At 37.7% G+C, this 23,130-nt stretch overlaps 2 protein-coding genes across 5 annotated transcripts in view; one reads left to right on the top strand and one right to left on the bottom strand.

The window, feature by feature from the left end:
• The window catches only part of MRE11 (MRE11 homolog, double strand break repair nuclease), a 75,563-nt gene extending 60,451 nt beyond the window's left edge, over positions 1 to 15,112 (bottom strand). The window contains exons 1-5 of one of the 4 annotated variants that reach the window (XM_047071016.1): positions 15,056 to 15,112; positions 14,696 to 14,752; positions 14,197 to 14,320; positions 12,431 to 12,563; positions 6,772 to 6,932 (exon numbers count right to left, since the gene is read on the bottom strand). In XM_047071016.1, coding sequence (XP_046926972.1) covers positions 6,772 to 6,932; positions 12,431 to 12,563; positions 14,197 to 14,216 — 314 coding nt within the window. In that variant the 5' untranslated portion in view covers positions 14,217 to 14,320; positions 14,696 to 14,752; positions 15,056 to 15,112. Of the gene's footprint in view, positions 1 to 6,771; positions 6,933 to 12,430; positions 12,564 to 14,196; positions 14,321 to 14,695 lie in introns of those variants that run through there. The other 3 variants (XM_047071017.1, XM_047071015.1, XM_047071018.1) reach the window with 3 other exon arrangements.
• A 177-nt stretch (positions 15,113 to 15,289) lies between these two features.
• ANKRD49 (ankyrin repeat domain 49) lies at positions 15,290 to 21,257 on the top strand. Its single transcript, XM_047071641.1, has 3 exons — positions 15,290 to 15,355; positions 18,207 to 18,561; positions 19,744 to 21,257. Exons 2-3 carry the CDS (start codon positions 18,304 to 18,306, stop codon positions 20,203 to 20,205), a joined length of 720 nt encoding a protein of 239 aa, XP_046927597.1. The 5' UTR covers positions 15,290 to 15,355; positions 18,207 to 18,303; the 3' UTR covers positions 20,206 to 21,257.
• Positions 21,258 to 23,130: the final 1,873 nt, after the last annotated feature.

The raw sequence follows: 23,130 nt of genomic DNA, 5'->3' as shown, positions 1-23,130 counted from the left end.
TAATGCTACAGTGAGTACTCTTGTACCAAGTTGCCCTTGTGCAAATATAAGAAAATATCCACAAGGGTATTTAGTTAAAGGACAAGAATATATATGGGGCGCCTGGGTGGCTCAGTCGGTTGAGCGTCCGACTTCAGCTCAGGTCACGATCTCACGGTTCATGAGTTTGAGCCCCGCGTCAGGCTCTGGGCTGATGGCTCAGAGCCTGGAGCCTGCTTCCGATTCTGTGTCTTCCTCTCTCTCTGCCCCTCCCCCATTCATGCTCTGTCTCTCTCTGTCTCAAAAATAAATAAACATTAAAAAAAAAATTTTTTTAAAAAAAGGACAAGAATGAATTTGTAAATTTGGAAATACTTCCAATTTCTGTCTAAAGAAGTTGGACAAATTTACACACAATACAACAGCAATGCATGAGAGACAACTTTTCCCTTTATTCCATCAACATAAGCTATGAAGCTTTTAAATCTATGCCAGCAGTTGGGGTGCCTGGGTGGCTCAGTCGGTTGTGTCCGACTTTGGCTCAGGTCATGATCTTGCGGCTCATGGGTATGAGCCCGCATCGGGCTCTGTGAGGACACTGAGAGCCTGGAGCCTGGCTTTGGATTTTGTCTCCCTCTCTCTCTGCCCCCGCCCCCCTTCTTGTGCTGCTCACTCTCTCTCTCTCTCTCAAAAATTAAAATAAACTTAAAAAGAAAATAAACCTATGCCAAGGGTTCTAAACCCTAGCGGTATGTTAGAATTATCTAGGAATCTTTTAAGATCTATCAATGCCCATGACACAGAGAGTAACTGGCCTACAGATTGTCATCATTTTTTTTTTTTTTTGAAAGATTTCTAGGTAACTACAATGTGCCCCTGGAATTGAGAATCACTGATCTATGCCAATCTGACAACAGAAAAATATCTCAGTAGAGCTTAACTTAGTATCTTTCTTATGGACTCCATTTTGTATTTTTCATATTCTTTTAATATGTCCAAGTGTCACTTTTTCTGTGAACTATGTATTTTTCATGTATGTTTTTATTAACTCTTGGATTTTTTAATGGGCTCAAAAGAACTATTTATCTATTGGGGAAATTAGACCTTAATTTGCAATCCATTGCAAATATTCTCCCTACCTTAACTCTGACTTTTGACTCTGTTCTAGGCGGTATTTGCCCTGCAGAAATTTACTTTTACAAAGACTAACATCAATTTTACTTTTATGGCTTCTCAGCTTGTATCATACACAGAAAAGCCTTTCCCATATCTACATTTTTAAAAAATGTCTAATAGTTTCTTCTAGTACACTTATTGAATAATCCATACTTTCCCTAGAGATATGACACCACCTTCTCCAAATATTAAATTCCTACATGTACGGAGTCTATTTCTGGATCTCTTTACTCTTTCACTTACCTGCTTACCAATTCATAAGTCATATTACATTTTTAGTTATTGAGGCATTATATTTTTTCTAACTTTATTATGAAATAATTGACATAGAGCATTGTAGAACTTTAAGCTATACAATGTATTATTTGAAGACATATATTGCAAAATAACCGCTACAACTTGGCTAACACTTGCATCACACCCATTTTTTTTGTGTGTGACAAGATTATTTGAAATGTACTCACAGAAACTTTCAAGTATAAAATAAAATATTACCAACTATAAGCACTATGCTGTACATCAGATCCTTAGAACTTACTCATCTTGTAACTACAACTTAATACTCTGATCAACATCTACCCTTCCCTCAAGTCCTGGCCCTGGATAACTACCATTTTACACTGTTCCCAAGTTCAGTTTTGTTAGATTCTACATGCTAAGTGATGTTACACAGTATTTTTCTTTGTCTGACTTATTTAATAGCGTAATGCCCTCAAGCTCCATCCATGCTGCAAATGGTAAGATGTTCATGGTTGAATAGTATTTCATATTCATATTACACGCCACATCATCTTAATCCATCTTTACCCATTCATCCATGGAGAGGCACTTAGGTTGTTTCTGTATCTTGGCTGTTGTGAATAATGCTACAACGAACTCGGGAATGCAGATTACCTCTTTGAGAGCCTGTTCTTCATTTCGTTTCGATGCATATCCAGAAGGATTGCTTAATCGATGGTAGTTCTATTTTTTTTTAACTTTTTGAGGCTCCTCTATACTGCTTTCTATAGTGGCTAAGTCAATTTACATTCCCACCAGCAGTGTATACAAGGGTTCCCTTTTCTCCACATCCTCCTCAACATTTGTTCTTATTTTTTTGTTCTTATTTTTTGATGATAGCCATGTGTGAGGTGATATCTCATTGTGGTTTTAATTTGCATTTCCCTGATGACTAGTGACTTTGAGCACCTTTTCATATACCTGTTGGGTCATTTGTATGTCTTCAGAAAAATGTCTTTGGTTTCTTTGCTTATTTTTAATTGGATTGGATTTTTGGTCTTCTTTTGTTTTTGTTTTTGCGATTGAGTTATAGAAGTTCTTTACATATTTTAGATGTTAACATCTCATCAGATTTATGACTTAGAAATATTTTCTCCCATCCCGCAGGTTCCCTTTTTATTCTGTTGATGGTTGCCTTCACTATGCAGCAGCTTAATTTGACATAGTTCCACTTGTTTATTTTTCCTTTTGTTTTCAAATCCAAAAAAAAAAAAAAAATCACTGCCAAGAATGATGTCAAGGAGCTTACTCCCCATGCTTTCTTCTAGAAGTTATACAATTTCAGGTCTCACATTCAAGTCTTTAATCCATTTTGAGTTGATTTTTGTGTATGGTATAAAGGGGACAGCTTCATTCTTTTGTATGTGGCTGTCCAGTTTTCCCAGTACCATTTATTGAAGAGACTCTTCTTTCCCCCATTGTATATTCTTGGCTCCTCTGTCATAAATTAATTGACCAAACATGCATGGGTTTATTTCTGTACTCTCTATTCTGTTCTACTAACCTAGATGTCTTATTTTTATGCCCAAACCACATTGTTTTGATTACTATAGTTTTGTAACATAGTTTGAAATCAGCAAGGGTGATGCTTCCACCTTTGTCTTTCTTCTTAAGACTGCTTTGGATATTTTGGGTCTTGTGGTTCCATACAAATTTTAGGATTGTTTTTTCTATTTCTATGAAAAAAAACCGTTAGAATTTTGGTAGGAGTTACACTGAATCTATAGATCACTTTGGGTAATAGGGACAGCTTAACAATATTCATTCTTCTTATCCACCAGCACAGAATATCTCTCCATTTTTTGTGTCTTGAGTTTCCTTCACCAATGTCTTATAGTTCAGTGTATAGCTCTTCTGCCTCCTTGATTAAATTTATTCCTAAGTATTTTACTTTTTCTTTTCCTATTCTTTTCTTAGTTTCTCTTTCTGATAGCTTATTGTTAGTATATAGAAATGCAATTGATTTCTGTCTACCGATTTTGTATCCTGGGCCTTTATTGAATTCATTTATGAGTTCTAATAGTTTTTGGGGGGAGTCTTTCACATTTTCTACATATAACATTATCATCTGCAATTGGAGACAACTTCACTTCCTTCTTTCTGATTTGGATATCTTTTATTTCTTTTTCTTGCCCAGCTGCTCAAGCTAAGACTTCTAATATGATGTTGAATAGGAATGGTGAGAGTGGGAATCTTTGCCTTATTCCGAATCTTACAAGAAAAGTTTTCAGCTTTTCACCACTGGGTATGATGTTAGCTGTGGGTTGGGTCATATACGGCTTTTATTACATTGAGGTATGTTCCCTCTATGCCCACTTTGTTGGGGGAGTTTTTAATCATAAAAGGATGCTAAATTTTGTCAAATGCTTTTTCTGCATCTATTCAGATGATAATATAATTTTCATCCCTCATTTTGTTAATGTGGCTTAATATACTTTAATATGTAATAGGGCTAGTCATTATTTAGCGGTTTTCTCTTTCAGACTTCTCCTACCTTTTCTTTTGTCTATTTTTCTATGTGAACTAGTAAACTAAAAGGGGAAATTATTCAGAATGCAGCACGAAGAGATAAAGTAATACGCAATATAACAAAAACAGTAAGAGATATAAATAATATTCAGAAAGAGAAAGAATAGGCAACAATGTTTGAAAATGTAATGGTTAAGAACTTCCTAAAATTACTGAAAAAAATAATCCTTAGATTGAAATGCATGAGGATACCCAAGCAGAACAATTAGAACTAAATCCACAACTAAATATGTCCTAGTAAGACTGTGAAATGCTAAGGACAATGAGAAAATTTAATAGTTACCTGAGAATTTTCTTTCTGCCAGTTGCTATTCTAAGCAATTTTCTTATTAACTCCACTACTCCTCACAACAACTCTGTAACATCATCACTATATAAAAGTAAGGTAAAGTAGAGCCAAGACATGAATTCACATGGTTTGGTACCAGAATCCATGCTTTTAATCACTATATTACACTGTTTTTCCAGCAACTACAGTGATAGCAGACTTCTCAACAGCAACCAAAAAATAAGAGTTTACTACTCACTGCACTCAATGAAAAAACTACTGAAAACAGTACTTTAGAAAGAAGAAAACGGAATCCAGAGGGAAAAAATGAAATGCAAGAAGCAACAACAGTGAGCAAAGAAACAGGTAAACAGGTCTGCAAAGGTGAGGGGAGCAGTTTAAAAATAAGATGAGAGAAAGAAGAAAACGCTAACGTTCTGGATCTGAATAGGAGACAGGTAAAGATACTGAACAGATTTCTTAAAAACAACGACATATGTTGTTAAAAACCATAGGTACTTTTAAAATCCAATTCTACACTCTGCTAAACTATCAACCCAGAGCAAAGTTAAATACAGCCATTTTCTCACATACAAAAATCTCTAAAAATTTACCTCCCAACATGAACTCATTTGAAAAAATTATAGATAGTTAGGGGTGCCTGGGTGGCTCAGTCGGTTGAGCGTCCAACTTCGGCTCAGGTCATGATTTCAGACTCGTAAGTTCAAGCCCCGTGTCGGGTTCCGCGCTGATAACTCAGAGCCTGGAGCCTTCTTCGGATTCTGTTTCCCTCTCTCTCTGCCCCTCCCCCACTTGCTTGCACACACACACACTCTCTCAAAATAAACAAACATGATAAAAAGAGAAAGAAAAAATACAGATAGTTAAATAGATAAAAAACAAACCCAGATAGGTCCATTTTAATAGATTAGTATACATGCATCTGTTTCTTAGCTCTGGGCACTGAGAGACCCTAGAAGCAGTGACAAGGTGACAGCAATGTGCAAGCCTAGCATCTAGGTTTGGGCTTTCAAATACCTTTTCCAAAGGAACCAGGACTCCTTGAAGAAATGGATGAGTCTAAAGCTAGGGAAGGGAAAACAATTCATCTGGAGCATCTTCTAATGCCAAAAAATAGGAAATGGAGGGGGAAACGAGGGTAAGTCAAAAGGAGAGAGGAGCCAATCTGAAAAAGTACCCAATGGCTAACCTTCATACAAATCATCTGAGCAACAAAACAGATTACAATTGCATTAAATTACAACACAAAGGGAAAAAATGAGTTCATATTGATATAGACAATTGAAGAAGTTCCTTCTGATAGCTGAGTCAATAAATTAACAAGTGGGGGACAAGGGACAAATCTTCCTTACAGAAGAATTTTAATTAATAAATGCAGAAAAATGTGGGAAATGGAAAATCAGCATTAGAACACCACAGTTAAAATTGCTATAGGCAAGAGCCACTGACGAATGTTAAAATTAGTGGACAAACTTTAAGGCGACACAGAATAAATAGGTACACAGCTTCAAATATCTCCCCCAAAATACTTACTAATGACTACAGTAGTTTTAATATGCCCATCTCCTTTGATACTCTTTCCTCTCTACAGGAAGTGACACTTAAATCCCTCTGAGTGTGGGCTAGACTTAGCAACTCACTTCTAATGAAGAGTGGATGAAAAGGGAAAAATCCTAACTTGACAGCAGAGAAACCTGGCAGGCACCACCTTAACCAAGAGATTAAGGTTATCCTCACCAGTAATTAGCCAACTTGATAGCATGTACTCCAGATATGCTATGAGAGAGCACTTCACCTCTGTGGAATATTCTTTCCTGAAAACCCTTAATCCTGGTCTAATCACAAGAAAAACCCAAATTGAGGGACAATCTACAAAATGACTGACCAGTATACTTCAGAAGTACCATGGAAATGAAAGGTAAGAAAAGACGGAAAAGCTGGCACAGTGTGAGGAAACTGAGAGAACATTTCAACCACATATAGTACGGTATCCTGTGCAATGCTTAAGAAAAACCACGAGACTATCTTTACAACATGGGGTTCTAGGTGACTATCATCAGTCAGTCCCCAAAGTATGAATATTAAGGAAAAAGAATGATACTACATCGAAATTAAGTACTGTATTTGTCAACAAAAGTCTCCATAAAAAAAGTCAAAAGACAATTCACGGATTGGATAGAAAAAAATTCATGCTTAACAAAGGCTTAGCCTCTAGAATATATGAATAACTTCTGCAAATTGAATAGGAAAAGACAAAAATCCCAATTTTTAAAATGGGCAAAGGGTATGCACAGAGCAGGATACCAAAATGTACAACAGAAATTTAAGAAAATTCTCAGTCCCACTATTAATTAGGGAAATACAAATTAACACAATGACATACAGAAAATTCAAAGAATTACACTTACTATGAAAATAGCTCATAGTGAAGGTCAAATAGCTAATTGTTAACGTGTTTGTCTTTCACAGAAAATATTACACAAAAGAAAACATTCACTTAAGCATTTAAATATACTTACTTACTAAAACCAAAGTTGACTGACTGATCACTGAGAATTTCAAACTGTACAGGACGATCACCCATGCAATATTTTCTCAGTAACTCGAGGCAGGTATGTAATGTTTTTCTTGAGGGCTTATTTTCATGAAAAAGATCACCACCTAACAAAATAAAATCCACCTAATCAACAGAAAATAGTGTGAAAATTAGTATGTTTTATAGGGGAAGATGTTAAAACTATAGATTAAAGAAGTAGAAAAAAATCTCATAAAAGATACTGATGTGTATGGAGATTCAAAATTTTATATTTTATTTATTTAAAGAGCTTGCAGTCTGTTGATTACTTTGACTCCAACTTAGGTTCCTAGGCCACCTTCAAAAAAAACCATCTTTGGGGTGCCTGGGTAGCTCAGTTGGTCATCCAACTCTTGATCTTGGCTCAGGTCATGATCTCACAGTTTTCTGAGACTGAACTCCACATGGAGCTCTGCACTGACAGCATGGAACCTGCTTGGGATTCTTACTCTCCCTCTCTGCCCCTCCTTACCTCCCCCACCCCCCCACATGCACATGGGCTCTATCAAAGTAAATAAACATTAAAAAAAAAAAGCCATCTTCAAATTATTACACCAAACCTCTAACTCATGCTACCCAGAGTAATCACTATCTTTTGTTATTCAAATTAAACATAAATTTAGAACTTTAATGGAACCTACGGACAAGATAGCCAATTCAATTTAGATTACTCATTCAATTCATTCAACAATTATTTAGGGCTCACACAGGCACTGCCACCTAAGGAAACTGCAATCTACAGAACAGATGATGTCCAGGACTGACAATGTACAATTCCCTGTACTGGGCCCTGAGGATACAATGACGAATAAAATACAATTCCTTTCCTAAGTATGTTCAGAATCTAGTGGAAGAGACAAACGGCTATGCATCTGAACGTAAGTCAGACTCAGACACGCACTAGAAGGAGTATATAAACAAACCAGGAGCAGCAATGACACTACAGTTAATTCTAACTGAAGGGAAGAAGTCATCTGAGGACAATGCGTGCAGAAGGAAATGTGCCAAGGGGCCCCTAGGTGGTTCAGTCAGTTAAGTGTCCGACTTCAGCTCAGGTCACGATCTCATGGTCTGTGAGTTCGAGCCCCACATCGGGCTCTGTGCTGACAGCTCAGAGCCTGGAGCCCACTTCAGATTCTGTGTCTCTCTGCCCTTCCCCTGCTCATGCTTCTGTCTCTCTCTCTCTCTCTTAAAAGTAAAAAAACATTAAAAAAATTTTTTTAAAAAGTGCCAACATGGTAGCATTTAGGTTACCCTATTAAGAATAAATGAGACTTTAAGGAAGAGCATTCTAGAAACAAGAGAATAAAGAAATTATACAGAAAAAAGCCCAACATGCATGCTTTCAAGAAGTATATAATCTACCTAAAGAAACTTGATTAAGTTCTTAATTATACAAAAGAACCCAGATCACTTAGGCTACAGTAGTGAGGGGGAGAATACACCACTCCCGAAAGTGTCACTTTGGCACATGGACTGGAGCTAAAGGCAATTATGACTTAGTAGACTCAGGAATAGCTTTTTTTAAACTTCCCCTAACTACCTCAAAGAACTGACTGGGGCCTATACCAGGAAGAGAGCTATTATCAGAGAGAACTTTTTATATCAGAAAGACTTCTCTCTCTTTTTTTTTAATTTTAGAGAGAGAGAGCCTGAGCGGTGGGGAGGGGCCAAGGGACAGAGAGAGAATCTTAAGCAGGCTCCATGCTCAGTGCAGAGCCTGACGCGCGGGGCTGGACGTCACTGTGAGATCATGACCTGGGCCAAAATCCAGAGCCAGATGCTCAACAGACTGGGCCACCCAGGCACCCACACACAAGACTTCTATACGTGGCATGACCAACATTTGCTCTTCCCATCTTCCCATGAATCATCTCCCTCCCTTGAAACCCCAGACCTCTACCTCCTTTCTCTTTAGCTCAGGATTGGTATATAAGGCTCGATTACCTGACTGCTGGGGAGTCTCATATTTTTATGAGACTCCTATACATACAAAATTTGGTTTTCTCCTGTTAATGTGTCTTAGGTCAATTTAATTATTAGCCCGGCCAAAGAATCTAAAAGGAAAGAAGGGAAAAGTTTTCCATCTTAGAGTAGTCAGAGGAGCTTCAATAAAAATGTGGGACTTAAGCTAGGTCTTCAAAAATGAACACGATTTGAATAAAGGAAGAAAATCATCACAATCAACAGCATAGAGAAAAACAAAAGGAACACAGAAAACATTTCAGGCAGGAGGTGGAGTGGTTGTTTAAATGGTACAGTTTCACTTTTGCAAGAGGAAGAGTTCTGGAGATTGGTTACACAGCAACGTCAATGTGCCTAATGCTGTTAAAGTCTACACTTAAAGACACTGAAGATGGTAAATTTTGTTAGGTGTATTTTACCACAAATAAAAAAAAAATTTTAATATTTTTAAAAGCTGGTGACTCCAGGCAACACTGAAAAAGGACACACCTTGTTTCTATGGTCTTCCTGCCACAAAGTGAATCCAGTCATGAGGCAATATCAGACGAATCCAACTGAGGAACATTCTACAAAGTAACTAGCCTGTACTTTTCAAAAATGTCTGGGTCATGAAAAACACAGTCTGACTGAGGAAATGTACCAGATTACAAGAAACTAAGGAGACATGACAACTAAATGCAAAATGTAACCCTGGGTAGGACCTGGACTCTGCCACCCTGCCCCCAGATTGCTGTAACAGACATTACTGAGACAATCAGCAACATCTTGAAGTTATCTAAGTATCGAATCGGTATTAATTTCCTGGTTTTGATAAGTGCACTGTGGTTACATATGCAATGACTCTCAAATGGTTCAGAAAAAGTGTGTGTGCGTGTGTGTGTGTGTGTAAAGAGACAGAATAAAGCAAATGGGGTAAGATGTAGGAAATTCTGGGTGAAAGGTAAGGAATTCTTTGTATTATGCTTGCAATATTTCTGAGACTGATACTGTTAGAAGTTAAAAAAAAAAAAAAAAAAAAAGGGCTCCAAGGAATTAAGGAGTAGAAATAAGGCAAATTTGATGGCACAGACACACAAAGTAGGGCACTTAAAGTTAGGAAAAATTTAGATTTCAATAGTAAATACTTTGTTAAATACAAACTAAGGGAAAAAGTAAATAAAATACTAGCATGGGGCTGTGGGAGGGGAGTGTTAAACTTAAGGGATGCAGGAAGGGAACTGAGAAAATAGAAGGGAAGCAAAAGACAAAGTAGAAGAAAGAAGCTTATGCCCAGGAAAAGAAGTATTTTAGTACTAAAAGAAAAAACACAAGCTTTTCTGGCAGGAAACAGACATCCTTTGGCTATAAGTTTCCCTGACCTCAGGGAAAGAGGAAGTCATCTTAAAAGGAGATATCACTGGGGCACCTGGGTGGCTCAGTCGGTTAAATGTCCGACTTCGGCTCAGGTCATGATCTTGCAGTCCATGAGTTCGAGCCCCGTGTCGGGCTCTGTGCAGACAGCTCAGAGCCTGAAGCCTGTTTCAGATTCTGTGTGTGTGTCTCTCTCTGCCCCTCCCCTGCTCATGCTCTGTCTCTCTGTCTCAGAAATAAATAAACGTTAAAAAAATTAAAAAAAAAAAAAAGAGATATTACTAGACATTCTTTCATTCATTAACAAATTTATTACTTTTTTTTATGTTTATTTCTGAGAGAGAGACGGAGAGAGCATGAGTGGGGGAGGGAAAGAGACAGAGGGAGACACAGAATCTGAAGCAGGCTCCAGGGTCTGAGCTGTCAGCAGAGCCTGACGTGGGGCTTGAACTCACAAACCGTGAGATCATGACCTGAGCTGAAGTCGGATGCTTAACCAACTGAGGTGCCCCTCATTAACAAATTTGTTAAAAGCTACCTACTGCTTGCTAGATCCTTCCTAGATATTAAGATACAGCATGAATAAGCAGAAAAGATTTTTCCCTCTCATGGAGTTTACCTTCTAGTGGAGGAAGGTCAATAGTCAACAAGTAAACAATTCAATATATTATTTCAGATGGTGTGATGAAAAAAATAAACAGAATAATTGATAAGAGTGTTTGGAGATATCCGGGAAGACCTCTCCCAAAGGTAAAATGTGCTCCAAGCAGAGAGACCTGACGTGCAAAGGTCCCAGAGCAGAAATGCCAATGTGGATGGAACACACTGAACAAGGCAGACAGTTGTAGAAGTCTCCCGGCAGAGGCCAGACCAACTTGAGCCTTGTAATTTGAATTTTATTTTAGATTCACTAGAAGGCCACTTGGAAGATTTTAAGCAGCAGAGTGGTACGATCTAATTTATGATTTTCAAAGTTCATTTTGGCTGCTATGCTGAACAGATGTAGGGAAAAAGAATGCAAACAGAAAGACCCATGGGGAGCTACTACAGCAAAATATGATAGAAGTTTGGGGCTAAATATATAGGCACAAAAACAACAGTTTCCATATACATTCGGGAGGAAGAACCAAAAGACTTGCAGATAAACTGAACACTGAAGAAAAGTCAAGGTTAGAGATACTAATTTGTAAATCATAAGCATTTATGTTCTCCCCAGCTCTCTTCCGAAATGTCCAGCAGGACATCTCAACTGTCTACTGGAATATTGACCTGAATGTCTTATTGGAATCTCCCAACTCGATCTAAATCAGAATTCATTACCTTCCCACATAAAGAAGTACCTCATCCTTATTTAGAACCTATTTCTATTACTGGTACCACCATCTGCCCAAACTTAACATACTCCAGTCACTGTCCCTTCCCTTTCCCACAACCCACCCCCAAAGTATTCAAATCCAATCTTTGAAATACCTCTGGCATTCACTTCCTTTTTTTCCATCCCATGCCACTACTTTAAAAAAGCCTCAAACCGGTATTCAATTCATGCTATACCCGGTTGCCCAAAGATTTTCCAATGAATTGGGCACAAACTCCTCAATCTGGCATTTGAAGCCTTCTTTGACGCAGCTCAACTCATGTCTTAGTCTTTCAGCATATTTTCTAATAAATGGCCTACAAATGAGCAAAACTGACTTGTTGTGCCCTTAACATACCTCTCATATTGTCTCACCTCGGTGCCCTTCTTCCTGGGAAATGTACATTCTCTATGCTCTTCACCCATCAAAAGCCTACCCATCCTTCAAAGCCCAAGTTAAATGCCATCTCGTTCATTAAACTGATCTTGCTATCCTCTATGTGATCTTTTCTATGTCTAAACTCCCAGGAAAGGCTGCTGATAATTTTCTTACGGTTCCTACCACATTAAGACCTTGCACCTGAGCATTATGGACATTTGTCTAAATCTTACATCCTGTTACGCTTTATGTTCTTAGAAAGCAGAAACTACGACAGTCATCTTTCCATTTCAAATAGAAACTGCCACAGGATCCAGCACTCTGTAAACACCCCATAAATATTTGTAAACTTTTACAAACCTCTGACAAAAGTAGCTCCTACCTGAATTAAGGTGACAAGGCACTCAAAATCTGCTTTAGGCTTTTCGTATATTGACATTTAAGCAAGCAACGTAGGCACATGAGCCTGTAAAACCAACCTCCAACTTTAAGAAAGCAATGAGCCTATTGACTAAAAGAACATAGCAGAAACTGAAAAATGTAAACCCAACTCACTTCATTTTCCTGGGCAAGTCTTAAAATCTCATCAAAGGTTACAAATGTGTCATTTCCTCTGACTGCATCTTTCTCCATAAATCCCAGATGAATATCTGTTGCAACTAAGATTTTAAATGTATTTTCATCGTCACTGTATTAAAAAAGAAACATTTCAATACAATAAGAGTATGCTCAAACCAATTAAAACCTAAATTTGTGAAATAAGAACAGTTATGTAGTAAAATCGCTTTTCTAGCCTCAAAATAGGTCTGAAAATGTAAAGCATCCAATAGATCTTTAACATTACATAGTTTGCCTACCACTAATTCAAAACAGAACATATGAATTTTAAAAAGGTTCTGTGACTCCTTCAAAAAAGTATAACCTTGTTACAATCAGTTTTATATACTCCTTTTTACCTTGGACCTGGGAGCCTGGTTGTTTTCGAATTCTATTCCAGAGCAAAAAAACCAAGAGGATTTGACCCCATATCTAAACCCGCTGTTTATCTATTTTGTACTCATCCAGGAAAATCATACTTGACCGGTTCATTTAAAAAGCCCTTCTTTTATCCTCATAAGCTAATAAGCTTACACTGCAGTCCCAGAAGACACTTGCTTGACTCTACTCTCTATACAAAGTTAGTGTTTCATTAACAAATTTGGCCAAGTAACAAAACAGAATTATTTACAAGTCCATTTGAATTTGGTGGTATTCAAAGGTACTTTCATGTGAAGCAGCAACGTAGTAGTTATTACGGCTTTCCTAAATTTAACGTAACTTTTAACTCTTTTTAAAAAAGTACTTAGGGATTTATGATCTCATCTCAACTTCCACATGTAAAGAGGTAGGTATTTACTGTCTCTGAAAAATGAGAACACAAAACAGAGAAATTAAATGATTTATTGCACAACTAAGTGGAAGAAACAGGATTTAACCACTCAGGCTATTTTCATTAAACCACAAGGAACTTAAAAAAACTTTCACATATATCTCCAAAATTGAAATCTTTATATATAAGATTTTTCCAGAAAAAGGTTTCTCTTCAGAAACTTCAAAGGTGATATATACGCACACAGTTTTAATTGCCACACACACAGGCTGATCAGAATATTTTCAAGATCACATTACCCTAGCAATTTATGTTACAAAATACATAGCGTTTTATGAAGTATTTTCAAATGAATTCTCTCATTTAAACATTTAAATTAATCTGAGAAAGGCAATTTTGTTCCAATTATATATATAAGATAAGGAAATTGAGGCAAGGTTCAGAGAACTGCTAATTTGCCCCAGGTCACACAGTATTAACCAAGGAACTGAAATTAGACACCAAATCTAATGCTTTTCCCACACAACTTCTGATTCTTTTATTGATTTTCATTTTACTCAGATTCATTTCCAATTGATTCAATGCTAGAGCAATTTACTGTTTAAATAGGCTTGCACTGACTAGTTAAGACTTCCTCACAAAAGCTCAAAAATATTTATAGCTTCACTATTTTAAGACAAAACCTAAGAATATAAACTTATATACTAAAGTAATACACCAAGTTACTGCAAGGCTTCAACCTATAGGTGAATATTATCTTTAAGTTAGTAAACATACAATAGTAATTTTTTTTTAACATTCTAAATGTTTTTTGATCACTAACATTTCTGTTCATAGGTAAGCTCTTTATTTACTGCCAATTTATTAAATAAGTTTTCTTTTACGGCGATCTTAGTTGACGGGCTTTAGAAATCCAAAGCAACAAAAAAGATTCCAGAAGACAAGTGCTTACAGGGCATCTGCAGGACTCATTTCTACCGTCAGTCTAGGTCCTCTGGAACCAGTTTTTTCTCCAAGTACTCCTGGGTCGTGTGCTCAAATAAGTCAGAGAACTCACTCGATTTCAAATCCCAATACTAAAAGCAAAATTACATTATTATAAAACGCACATTCTTTTAAAAACAAACTACCAATTTTTGGAATCTCATTTTCATCTAAGGACCTACTACATTTTTACTTAAGAAACCAACAATAGAAAATGGCACATCCCCAGTGCCATTCTAATTGCACCATTATGATTAAACTATGGGAAACTAATGTCTATCAAATGAATGGGCAAAAAGGGTCACATACAGCAGTTTTGGTTTAGCACACAAACAATTCTGGGTGTGCAGAAATGTTTAAACGACATGTGCAGCCTACCCTGGAGCATGGAGGTGACCCCATACTTTCTGCTGAAACACAAGGCTGTTTAAAGAAAAGGTCTAATTTATGAAAAGAGAAGGGCCCACCTTTAAAACGACTGTAAATAAAAAGAAACACGTGCTCCGCAGAAAAACGCCCGGCGCCTGCAAAGCAAGTGGAAATGGCCAAAATATTCGGGCAAGAGTGTATGCCACCGTGAAACCACCCCTCCCACGACCGGCCTCCTGGTTCGGTCGAGATCCCAAGCCTCAACACACACACACCACCGGACTCTGAAACCAGAACCAGAACCTTCCAGGACTTAGCCGACCCGTCCCATTCTTTTCCAGAGTCAATCCACTCAGGGCTTCCTCCCCGGATCCCACAGAAATAGGCAGTACGTTTCCCAAATTATCCCACACCCTCACTCTCCCAAAGCCTCAACGGGCCCCCAGGGTGTCTTTTACCCGGGAAGAAGGAGCGAGCTTCCCGAAGAGAAATGCAACAGCAACTCACGAGCGTCGGTCTCAGAACCCGCGGGGCCACTTACCTGAATTAGGCGGGAGAGAAAAAGCAGCTCTTTCTCTCGCGATACCTCACTGATGACGTGACACTCAGGTCTTCTCCGGCTCTCATTGGCTACCAAATGCCGTGAGGAGCCGGGAAAGTAGCGGCGAAGCCCCGCCCTCATGCGAGAGCCAATCCAGAGAAGCTGAGGGACGACCCCGGAAGCGAGGTTCGCGGCGGAGATTTTTCCCTTCTTTAAGGTGGGTAGCTCTTGCTTGTCCCGGCCCGCGCTCCTTGGTCCCCTCGCGCCACCTAAAAACTAGTGGGCCCTTAGGGGCGGGTCACCTGTCGACCCCTGCTGAGCCCTGCTGAACGGGCTGCGTCGTGGGTCCTGGATAGGGCTGGAGCGGCTTCTCCACTCTTCGCTGTTTGGAAGGCCGCAGGCGCGACTCCGGGCCTGTGAAATGACCAATCGGTGCCAGAGGGCTTCTCCCTCACTCCCACTCCCCAGAGTTAGAGCATTCGGGCCCTTGTATTTATTCCCCGCATCCTTTATTTTCGCCTCTGGACCCTGGGTTCAGCACATCTGTACTACTTTGTGCTCGTAGCAGTAAAATATAGTGTGTATATGTGTGTGTGTGTGTATATATATATATATATATATATATAATATATGTATATATTATATATATATATATATATAAAGTGAAACTTTTGAATTAGAAAATCTGACCTTTCAGTGCCATTAAAGGGTCCTTAGTCTAGGGCAGGTTGTTTTAATCTACCCGAAACTCAGCGCCTTCACCTGTAAAATGGGGTTTATGATACCATCTGTCACTGAGTTTTTTGTAAGGAGTTGACATGGTTTAGATCTCTGTCGAAATGTGTTCTGTTAAGAAACATGGGGTATGTTTCTTCCTGGTGGAATGTCGTCAAGTAAGAATCTTAATCGATTTTTTGACTCTAGGTTTGACTCTTAATCTACCTAAAATTTAAAAATAAATTTTACACGTAACTTATTCTGTCTGAAGCAGTAAATTCAGAATTTACTTTAAAAAGGGGAGAGGGAATTTTTATAGAAAGGAAAGGGGAGGATAAAATATGTGCTTTATTGTTTCTATATTTGCTATAATTAAATGAACTTTGTATTATTTCTCGGTATCTATTAAGTGTTTAATGAATTGATGTATGATCATTTTTGTGTTGCAAGGTTCAGAGAATAGTTTGAGAGGAAAGAAAAAGATGAGAACTCCGATGGGAGTTCCTAAATACAAAGTTCATAAATACAGAACAAGCTGGTGGTTGCCAGAGGGGAGAGGGGAAGGCAGATAGACAAAATAGGTGAAAGGTTTGGGAGGTACAAACTACCAGTTATAGAAAAAATAAGTCAGAAATGAAAAGTACAGCATAGAGAATATAGTCAAGGAATATAGTGAGGAGTATAATCAATAAGTGAATATAGTCAGTAATAAAGGATACTGTGGTGAGCATTGAATAATGTATAGAGTTGTCGAATCACTGTGTCGTATACCTGAAGCTAATATAGCATTGTGTATCAACAATAGGTCAATAATAAAAAGTGAAAATTCCAAAAGAACTTGTAAAACACAAAGCAGTTCTGATGGGGCCTCTCAATAGACTGAAAAGCTGGGCAGGACTTGGAAATCCTTTAGTACAGTCATTACATTTTACAATGAAGTAACAGGACAAGAGAAGTTATTAGTTATGAGTGATAGATTGAAACTTGAATTTAGTACTCTTGGCCCTAGTAATAAAATCCAATGCCACATTAGGATTGAATACTATTTAACTGGTGAAATTAGAAAGAAATTAGTATCTTAAGGGTATGACTAACTCGGGAACTTCTGTCAATCCCTTCTGCATTCCACACAAAATCAAGTGATAGGGCTTTAATTAAATTTAATACTACAAATACTTCTTAATGCCCTCTGTATAAGTAGGGCATAGAGATAAGTTAAATACAGACCCTATCCTTAAGCTTATTAACTTCTAAGGGACTAAAACAAGAACAGATTAGTGCTGAAACAAAGCAATATGTAGCACAGAAAAAACTACCAGAGAGAGATCTCATTTTGAGGTTCAGGAAAGATTTAATGAAAGAGATAACATCTGAGAAGAGCCTTGATAGACTGATTTCAGCAAATATAATTGGGAGGCAGAGACATGGTATTTTTAAGATATTTATTAGTCACATTTTTAAAAATTGGCTAAGATTTAATAAGCTGTGTAACTCTTTAAGCTGATACTGGTTTATAAGTTAATATGGCAGCCTAGCTGAATAAATGTTACTTCCTTCAAGAAGCCTTCTCTAATCCTGTAGGACTGGGTTAATTATAACCCTCTTGTATACTCATTGTATTTGGACAAGGTCCTGTTATAACACAGATCATGCTGTTATTACTGGTCATCCCCACTAGACAATAAGCTTCATGAGGTTAAGACATGGGTCTTGTTCATTGGTGAATCCCAATATCCAGAGACTGGCACATACCAGGCATTCTATTCATATTTGTTGAGTGACAGCCAAAATTCAGTTCAAAACAAGAAGCCAACTGAGAACTATAGTTGTCTATCAATGAATGGGACTCCTTTTTAAAGCAGTGAATTTTCCCAAGCCTGAAATTACCAAAGTAGAAACAGGATAATTATTATAGACGTTACGATAAAGATACCTGCATTGATGAGAGATTTGAACAGATGCCCTTGAGGCTATTCCATCTCTAAGAATGCCTAAGTCTTTGAAGTAGTTTATTAGAAATTAAATTTTTTTGTTTCTGCTTTGCATCATTTGTCTAGTCTATAAAAATCATGAACGTGCCTTTCTTTTAAATTATAATGTAGAAGCTTTAAGCATTTATCACTCAGTATAGTGCAATAGTATCTAAACCAATAGATTCAGAAAAATATAACCATGGACTTAAAAAATAAGAAGTTTTAGACCATTGAAGATACAGATAACTGAAATCTCATTTCCAGCATTTAGAGAATGTAAAGTACCAATAAATCCAAAAAGTTCAGACAGTTTATTGGTATGTGTTTGCAAAACTTATCTATGCTATTTTCTAATAATTTTTATGTTTGTGTTTCCAGATCTTGATGGATAAAATAAAGCAGACATAATTCATCACTAGAAAGATTAATTATACGCTGGCATTTGAAATGCTTTGTATTTAGAATAACAGTAAAAATGGAAAAAGGGAAAGTAAATGTTGATGGAAAACCAGATACAGAAAATTCCTTGGACTTTTCTGAACACTTTAACCAACTTGAATTGTTGGAAACGCATGGACACCTTATTCCCACTGGTACCCAAAGTCTCTGGGTAGGGAATTCTGACGAAGATGAGGAACAAGATGAAAAAACTGAAGAGTGGTATCAATTGCAAGAAAAAAAAATGGAAAAAGATCCAAGCAAATTGCTTCTTTGGGCTGCTGAAAGAAATCGGGTAAAAAAACCAAAACAAAAAACAGTTAAAGAGGAAATCATAATATGGTAGGAAAAGTATTGGATTTGGAGCCAGAAGACCTATCCCTGAACCTCTATTTGGTTTGTAACTTTGGGCAAATCCCACCATTTCTGAACCTCTATTTTCTTACCTGTAAAAGTGGCCATCATAATACCTGTATCTTTTATATAGGATTTTGAGGAGCATATGAGGAAATGTACATGAAAGTACATAGTAAGCCAGAAAGCATCCTATTCAGTATTATTTGGAAGTTTAAGGGGTAATTATAAAGATGGCAAGAAGTCACCTATATTTTTAAATCATTTCTATTAAGTCATTAAGATCATCCTGGAGACAACTATGGTTTAGAAAAGGGAGGATGGGAATTAACATGTTTTGAATACTAAATATACCATGTGCTTTTACTACATTATTTGATTTAATCCTCCTATATCTCTGCAAGATAATAATATTCCCTTTTACAGTTTAAGAAAATGAGTTTCAGGAATACTCATTTGCCCAATATTATCCAATCTATTCTTCCCACTCATCCACTTCTACCACATTTCACTAAGTTCCTCCATGTCTGTTAGTAAACTAACCAAAAAGGTCTTGTATTTTTGGATAACTTTTTAACCCAAGAGCACACTGCATCCCACCAGAGATCCAAAGACCAAGCTGAAAATCGCTTCCTGAAAATACATTTCTAAGGTTGTTTTAGTTTGAGCTCTTTAATCTCTAGATTTCTTGTAGCATTGTCTTCTGATAAAGAAGTTTATTTTTTAAAGTTTACGCACTGTGTATATTGGTGTGGTAATCCTGTCAAAGAATCAATCAATTATTATGTTTTCTTAACTAATGAAATATAAAGGATTAAACCCAATAGCCTGTATTATTCATCTAGGACTAAAGCTTTTACGCAATGAGCCTTAATTGGACCAGGAGTAAATGTATGTTTTGATATTCAGAGAATCACATTCTTAGACGCAAGAGCCTGGCTAACACTAACTGTTCATTCTTAAAAATCTGTTGCCCCTGAAAGAAATGTTAAATCATTTTTATTTTAAAGTCATCTGCTGACAAGGAAGTTTATGTTGAACTTCATCAAATCTAACACCACGAGATAGCTTAATTTTCTCCATTGACTGTTCTGGGTTTTTTAAGTTGTCTTTTCCTCCTCAGCTTACCACGGTGCGGAGACTACTTTCTGAAAAGTCCACTCACGTGAACACTAGAGATGAAGATGAGTATACCCCTCTTCATCGAGCAGCCTACAGTGGACACTTAGATGTTGTGCGTGAGCTGATTGCACAAGGGGCAGATGTCCACGCGGTGACTGTGGATGGCTGGACACCCCTGCACAGTGCTTGTAAGTGGAATAACACCAGAGTAGCTTCTTTCTTACTCCAGCATGACGCAGATATTAACGCCCAAACAAAAGGCCTCTTGACCCCCTTACATCTTGCTGCCGGGAACAGAGACAGCAAAGATACCCTAGAACTCCTCCTGATGAACCGCTACATCAAACCAGGTCTGAAAAACAACTTGGAAGAGACTGCATTTGATATCGCCCGGAGGACAAGCGTCTATCACTACCTCTTTGAAATTGTGGAAGGCTGCACAAATTCTTCACCTCAGTCATAACGGTTCTAATAATTTTCCAAGTACCAGTGCCTCCTTTGTGTGAGATATGAAATATCCCCATGATACAGAATTGACATCAAAAAGTTTCACTGCAGACATTCAGTGGTACACATTCGAACGCCCTTCCGAGTGAAAATGCCTACCGTTGATGTCAAAATGTGTTTGAAAGTTGTTTGGATGTATCTTTACTGATTTATGTGGAGTTTGTAATTTTTATCAGAAATAATTTTAACTTCTACTTAAAAACTTGTAACGGGTTGTACAGAAAACTAATGATATTTTTGGTGCTGATCCAAGAGAAGTGTATTTTTAAATACCCCCCCCTCCCGGATCTTTGTTGAGTATTTAGTATATTGACATGTATTTTTATAAGGTGAGCTAACTCAGAATTTAAAAATCTGAAATATACTGGTGCAGGTCAGCTGTCTTCTCGACATCACCATAGCCATTTGCTTTCATTTTAAATCATAAGAACTGACTTAGCAGTGACTTGAATCGTCAGAAGTTTAAAAAAAAAAAACAAACAAAGCAGGAGAAAAGCTTAGATCTTCGTCTTTTAGAGCATAGACCATTTTCAGGAAAATAGTTAGCTAAGTGTTTAGTCCATGAATGTTATATATACTGCCTCCGCTACCACAGCTCACACAATCCTGTGGACAGTCCTACCTCACCCTGGTCAACCTACACGATCCTTATTCCATTGGTGAGTCAGCATGACCTTTCAGACATGCACACAACTCTACCTTGGTCCAAGAGATCATAATATATCTGCTCTCCAACTGGTTTTACCTGCCTAATCCTGCTGTTTGGGGCACTGCTCAGATGGTCTCTCCAGTTCACAGGAAGTATTGATTTTCCAAGGCCCTCCTTTTATACAAGCCCTACAAAGGCAAAGAGACAAGGGACGAAGAATTCTAAGAGTGAAGGGATGATGATTATATTGGGGCTAGAACCACAAAGTGGCTAAGGGTTTAAAAAGCCACAGCATGGATAGCGACAAAAGCATAAATATAAATATTCAGAAAAAAAATAAAAATTTTGAGCAACAAAAATGGCACCATTTCTTTTCTTTTTTTTTTTTTTAACCAGTGTATCTCTTGGCTTGGATCCATAAAATATTTATTCACCCAGCATACATTTATTTAATAACTATTCTCTCAGTCTTTCCAGCTGGAGCTTCTCGTTGGCTACCTAGCCCCTCTGTGACTGTTCCCAAAGGGTTTTCTCTTCACTTAACACCAGAACTGGCACGCTATGGGAAGGAATCTAAACCAATGGGGCCACAGTTATATATTCACTGAGGTTTCACAGTGCTCACAGTGAAATTTGTTGGCTTTGCTTTTATAAATCTTAAATATGCTTCTCCAGGGAGCTTTCTGACCCACAACCTGCCACAGTGAGGGGATTTAGAGTCTTTACACTATGGATGTAAAAGCATTCAGTTATTTCTATTCGTTGGCATCTATTATAACAAAAATCAAAACACCTCCATTTCCTGAAAAACCCCCGTTTTCAAAGGTTCCTTTCAGACGTGAGAGGTCTCCAACAAAAGAAAAAAAACACAAGGAATAAGAAAAGAAAAGAAACAACAGATTTGAGCAAAGACTGAAAGGAAATGAGATTCTGAGAGAAAATGTGTTACCAGAGTGTATCCAAGGGCTAAGAAGTTTAGAGTGACTTTTTTTTCATTCTGCGCGCAGCTTCTTGATGCCTGTCAAATGAGTCAATCTTTAAATTCAAACCTAGTTTCCCCCCCCCCCCCCGTTTCAGGATGGGTCTTGTTCATGTTGAGCAAATGGAATAAAAACACAAAAACACCCATATTTGGTTCGTAATCAGTTATCCAATCAGCACTCGGGTACATCTAATACTCGCCATTATTAATTTAATGACATGGTGCCGTCTGCCAGTGGGTCTCAGAGTAGCAGGATTTGTAGGATAGAAAATCTGCTTAATTAAATAAATAGAAAATCTACATGCAAACGACTACCTAGTTTGCTTTTTTCCCCCTTCTTTTTCTACCATATGTTCAGCCTCTCATTTCTACTAGACGTACGGTGTTTAAAAATGAGGAAGACATCATTGGAGAGTTAATGTGAGTTGATAAGGAGCACTGTCTCCTGAGCAGTCACTGGAGTTCTGGTTTTAGACACAGCTGCCTTAAACGGAGGCAGTTCTTAGGAATCAACAAAACATAAAGAAACCAAGAAAATGAACCTGTCCTCCTTTTAAAAAGCAGGTGCCTATAAGGTTTTCTCAAATCTCAATTTAGTAACTCATGAAGATAAACGTATCCTGATTGAAGGGACCAACTCTAAGACCAAGATATTGTATTGAGACCCGATACAAAAATCAGATCCTTCAGGGCACATACCAAATAAAAGCACTAGGGTTCAGATTTGCTTTCATGTGCTTTGGCATATTTTTAATTTGAAAATAGGCAAAGCTTATCAAACAAATCAAAAGGGAGAAAAGGTATTAGGGTCTTCATCCATTCTTTTGATTTTATTCTGCACCCTTGGACAATGAGGGGGCTTGGGGGTCCATCTAGAAAGGTAACTATATGTCAGTGTTCCTCACACTATTGACATTGGGCCCAAATAATTCTTTGTTTGGGGGGGGCATCCTGTGAACTGTAGGATGTTAGGCAGTATTCTTGGCCTTGACTTAGTAGATTTCAGTGGTACCTCCCTCTCCCTCCTCCCAGTTGTGACCACTGGAAACGTGTCCAGACATTGCCAAATGTTCCTTGCTGTATGTCATCAAAAATCTCTAAGGCAGAAGATTTCATAATTTGGCTCACCTCAAAATTGTTTTATTAGCACACAATTGAATTTTACTTTGGTGTACATGTTTTCTTTATACTGTAAACATTCATCAGTATACATTCAGAAATTAGATACTCATTGATTCTATTTTAAATTT

Source organism: Lynx rufus, unplaced genomic scaffold (assembly GCF_022079265.1).
Source record: "Lynx rufus isolate CCGP_SWC_20201006 ecotype Redwood Valley unplaced genomic scaffold, mLynRuf1.p SCAF_9, whole genome shotgun sequence".
NCBI classification, from domain to species: domain Eukaryota; kingdom Metazoa; phylum Chordata; class Mammalia; order Carnivora; family Felidae; genus Lynx; species Lynx rufus.
This window is presented reverse-complemented; position numbering and strand designations above follow the sequence as displayed.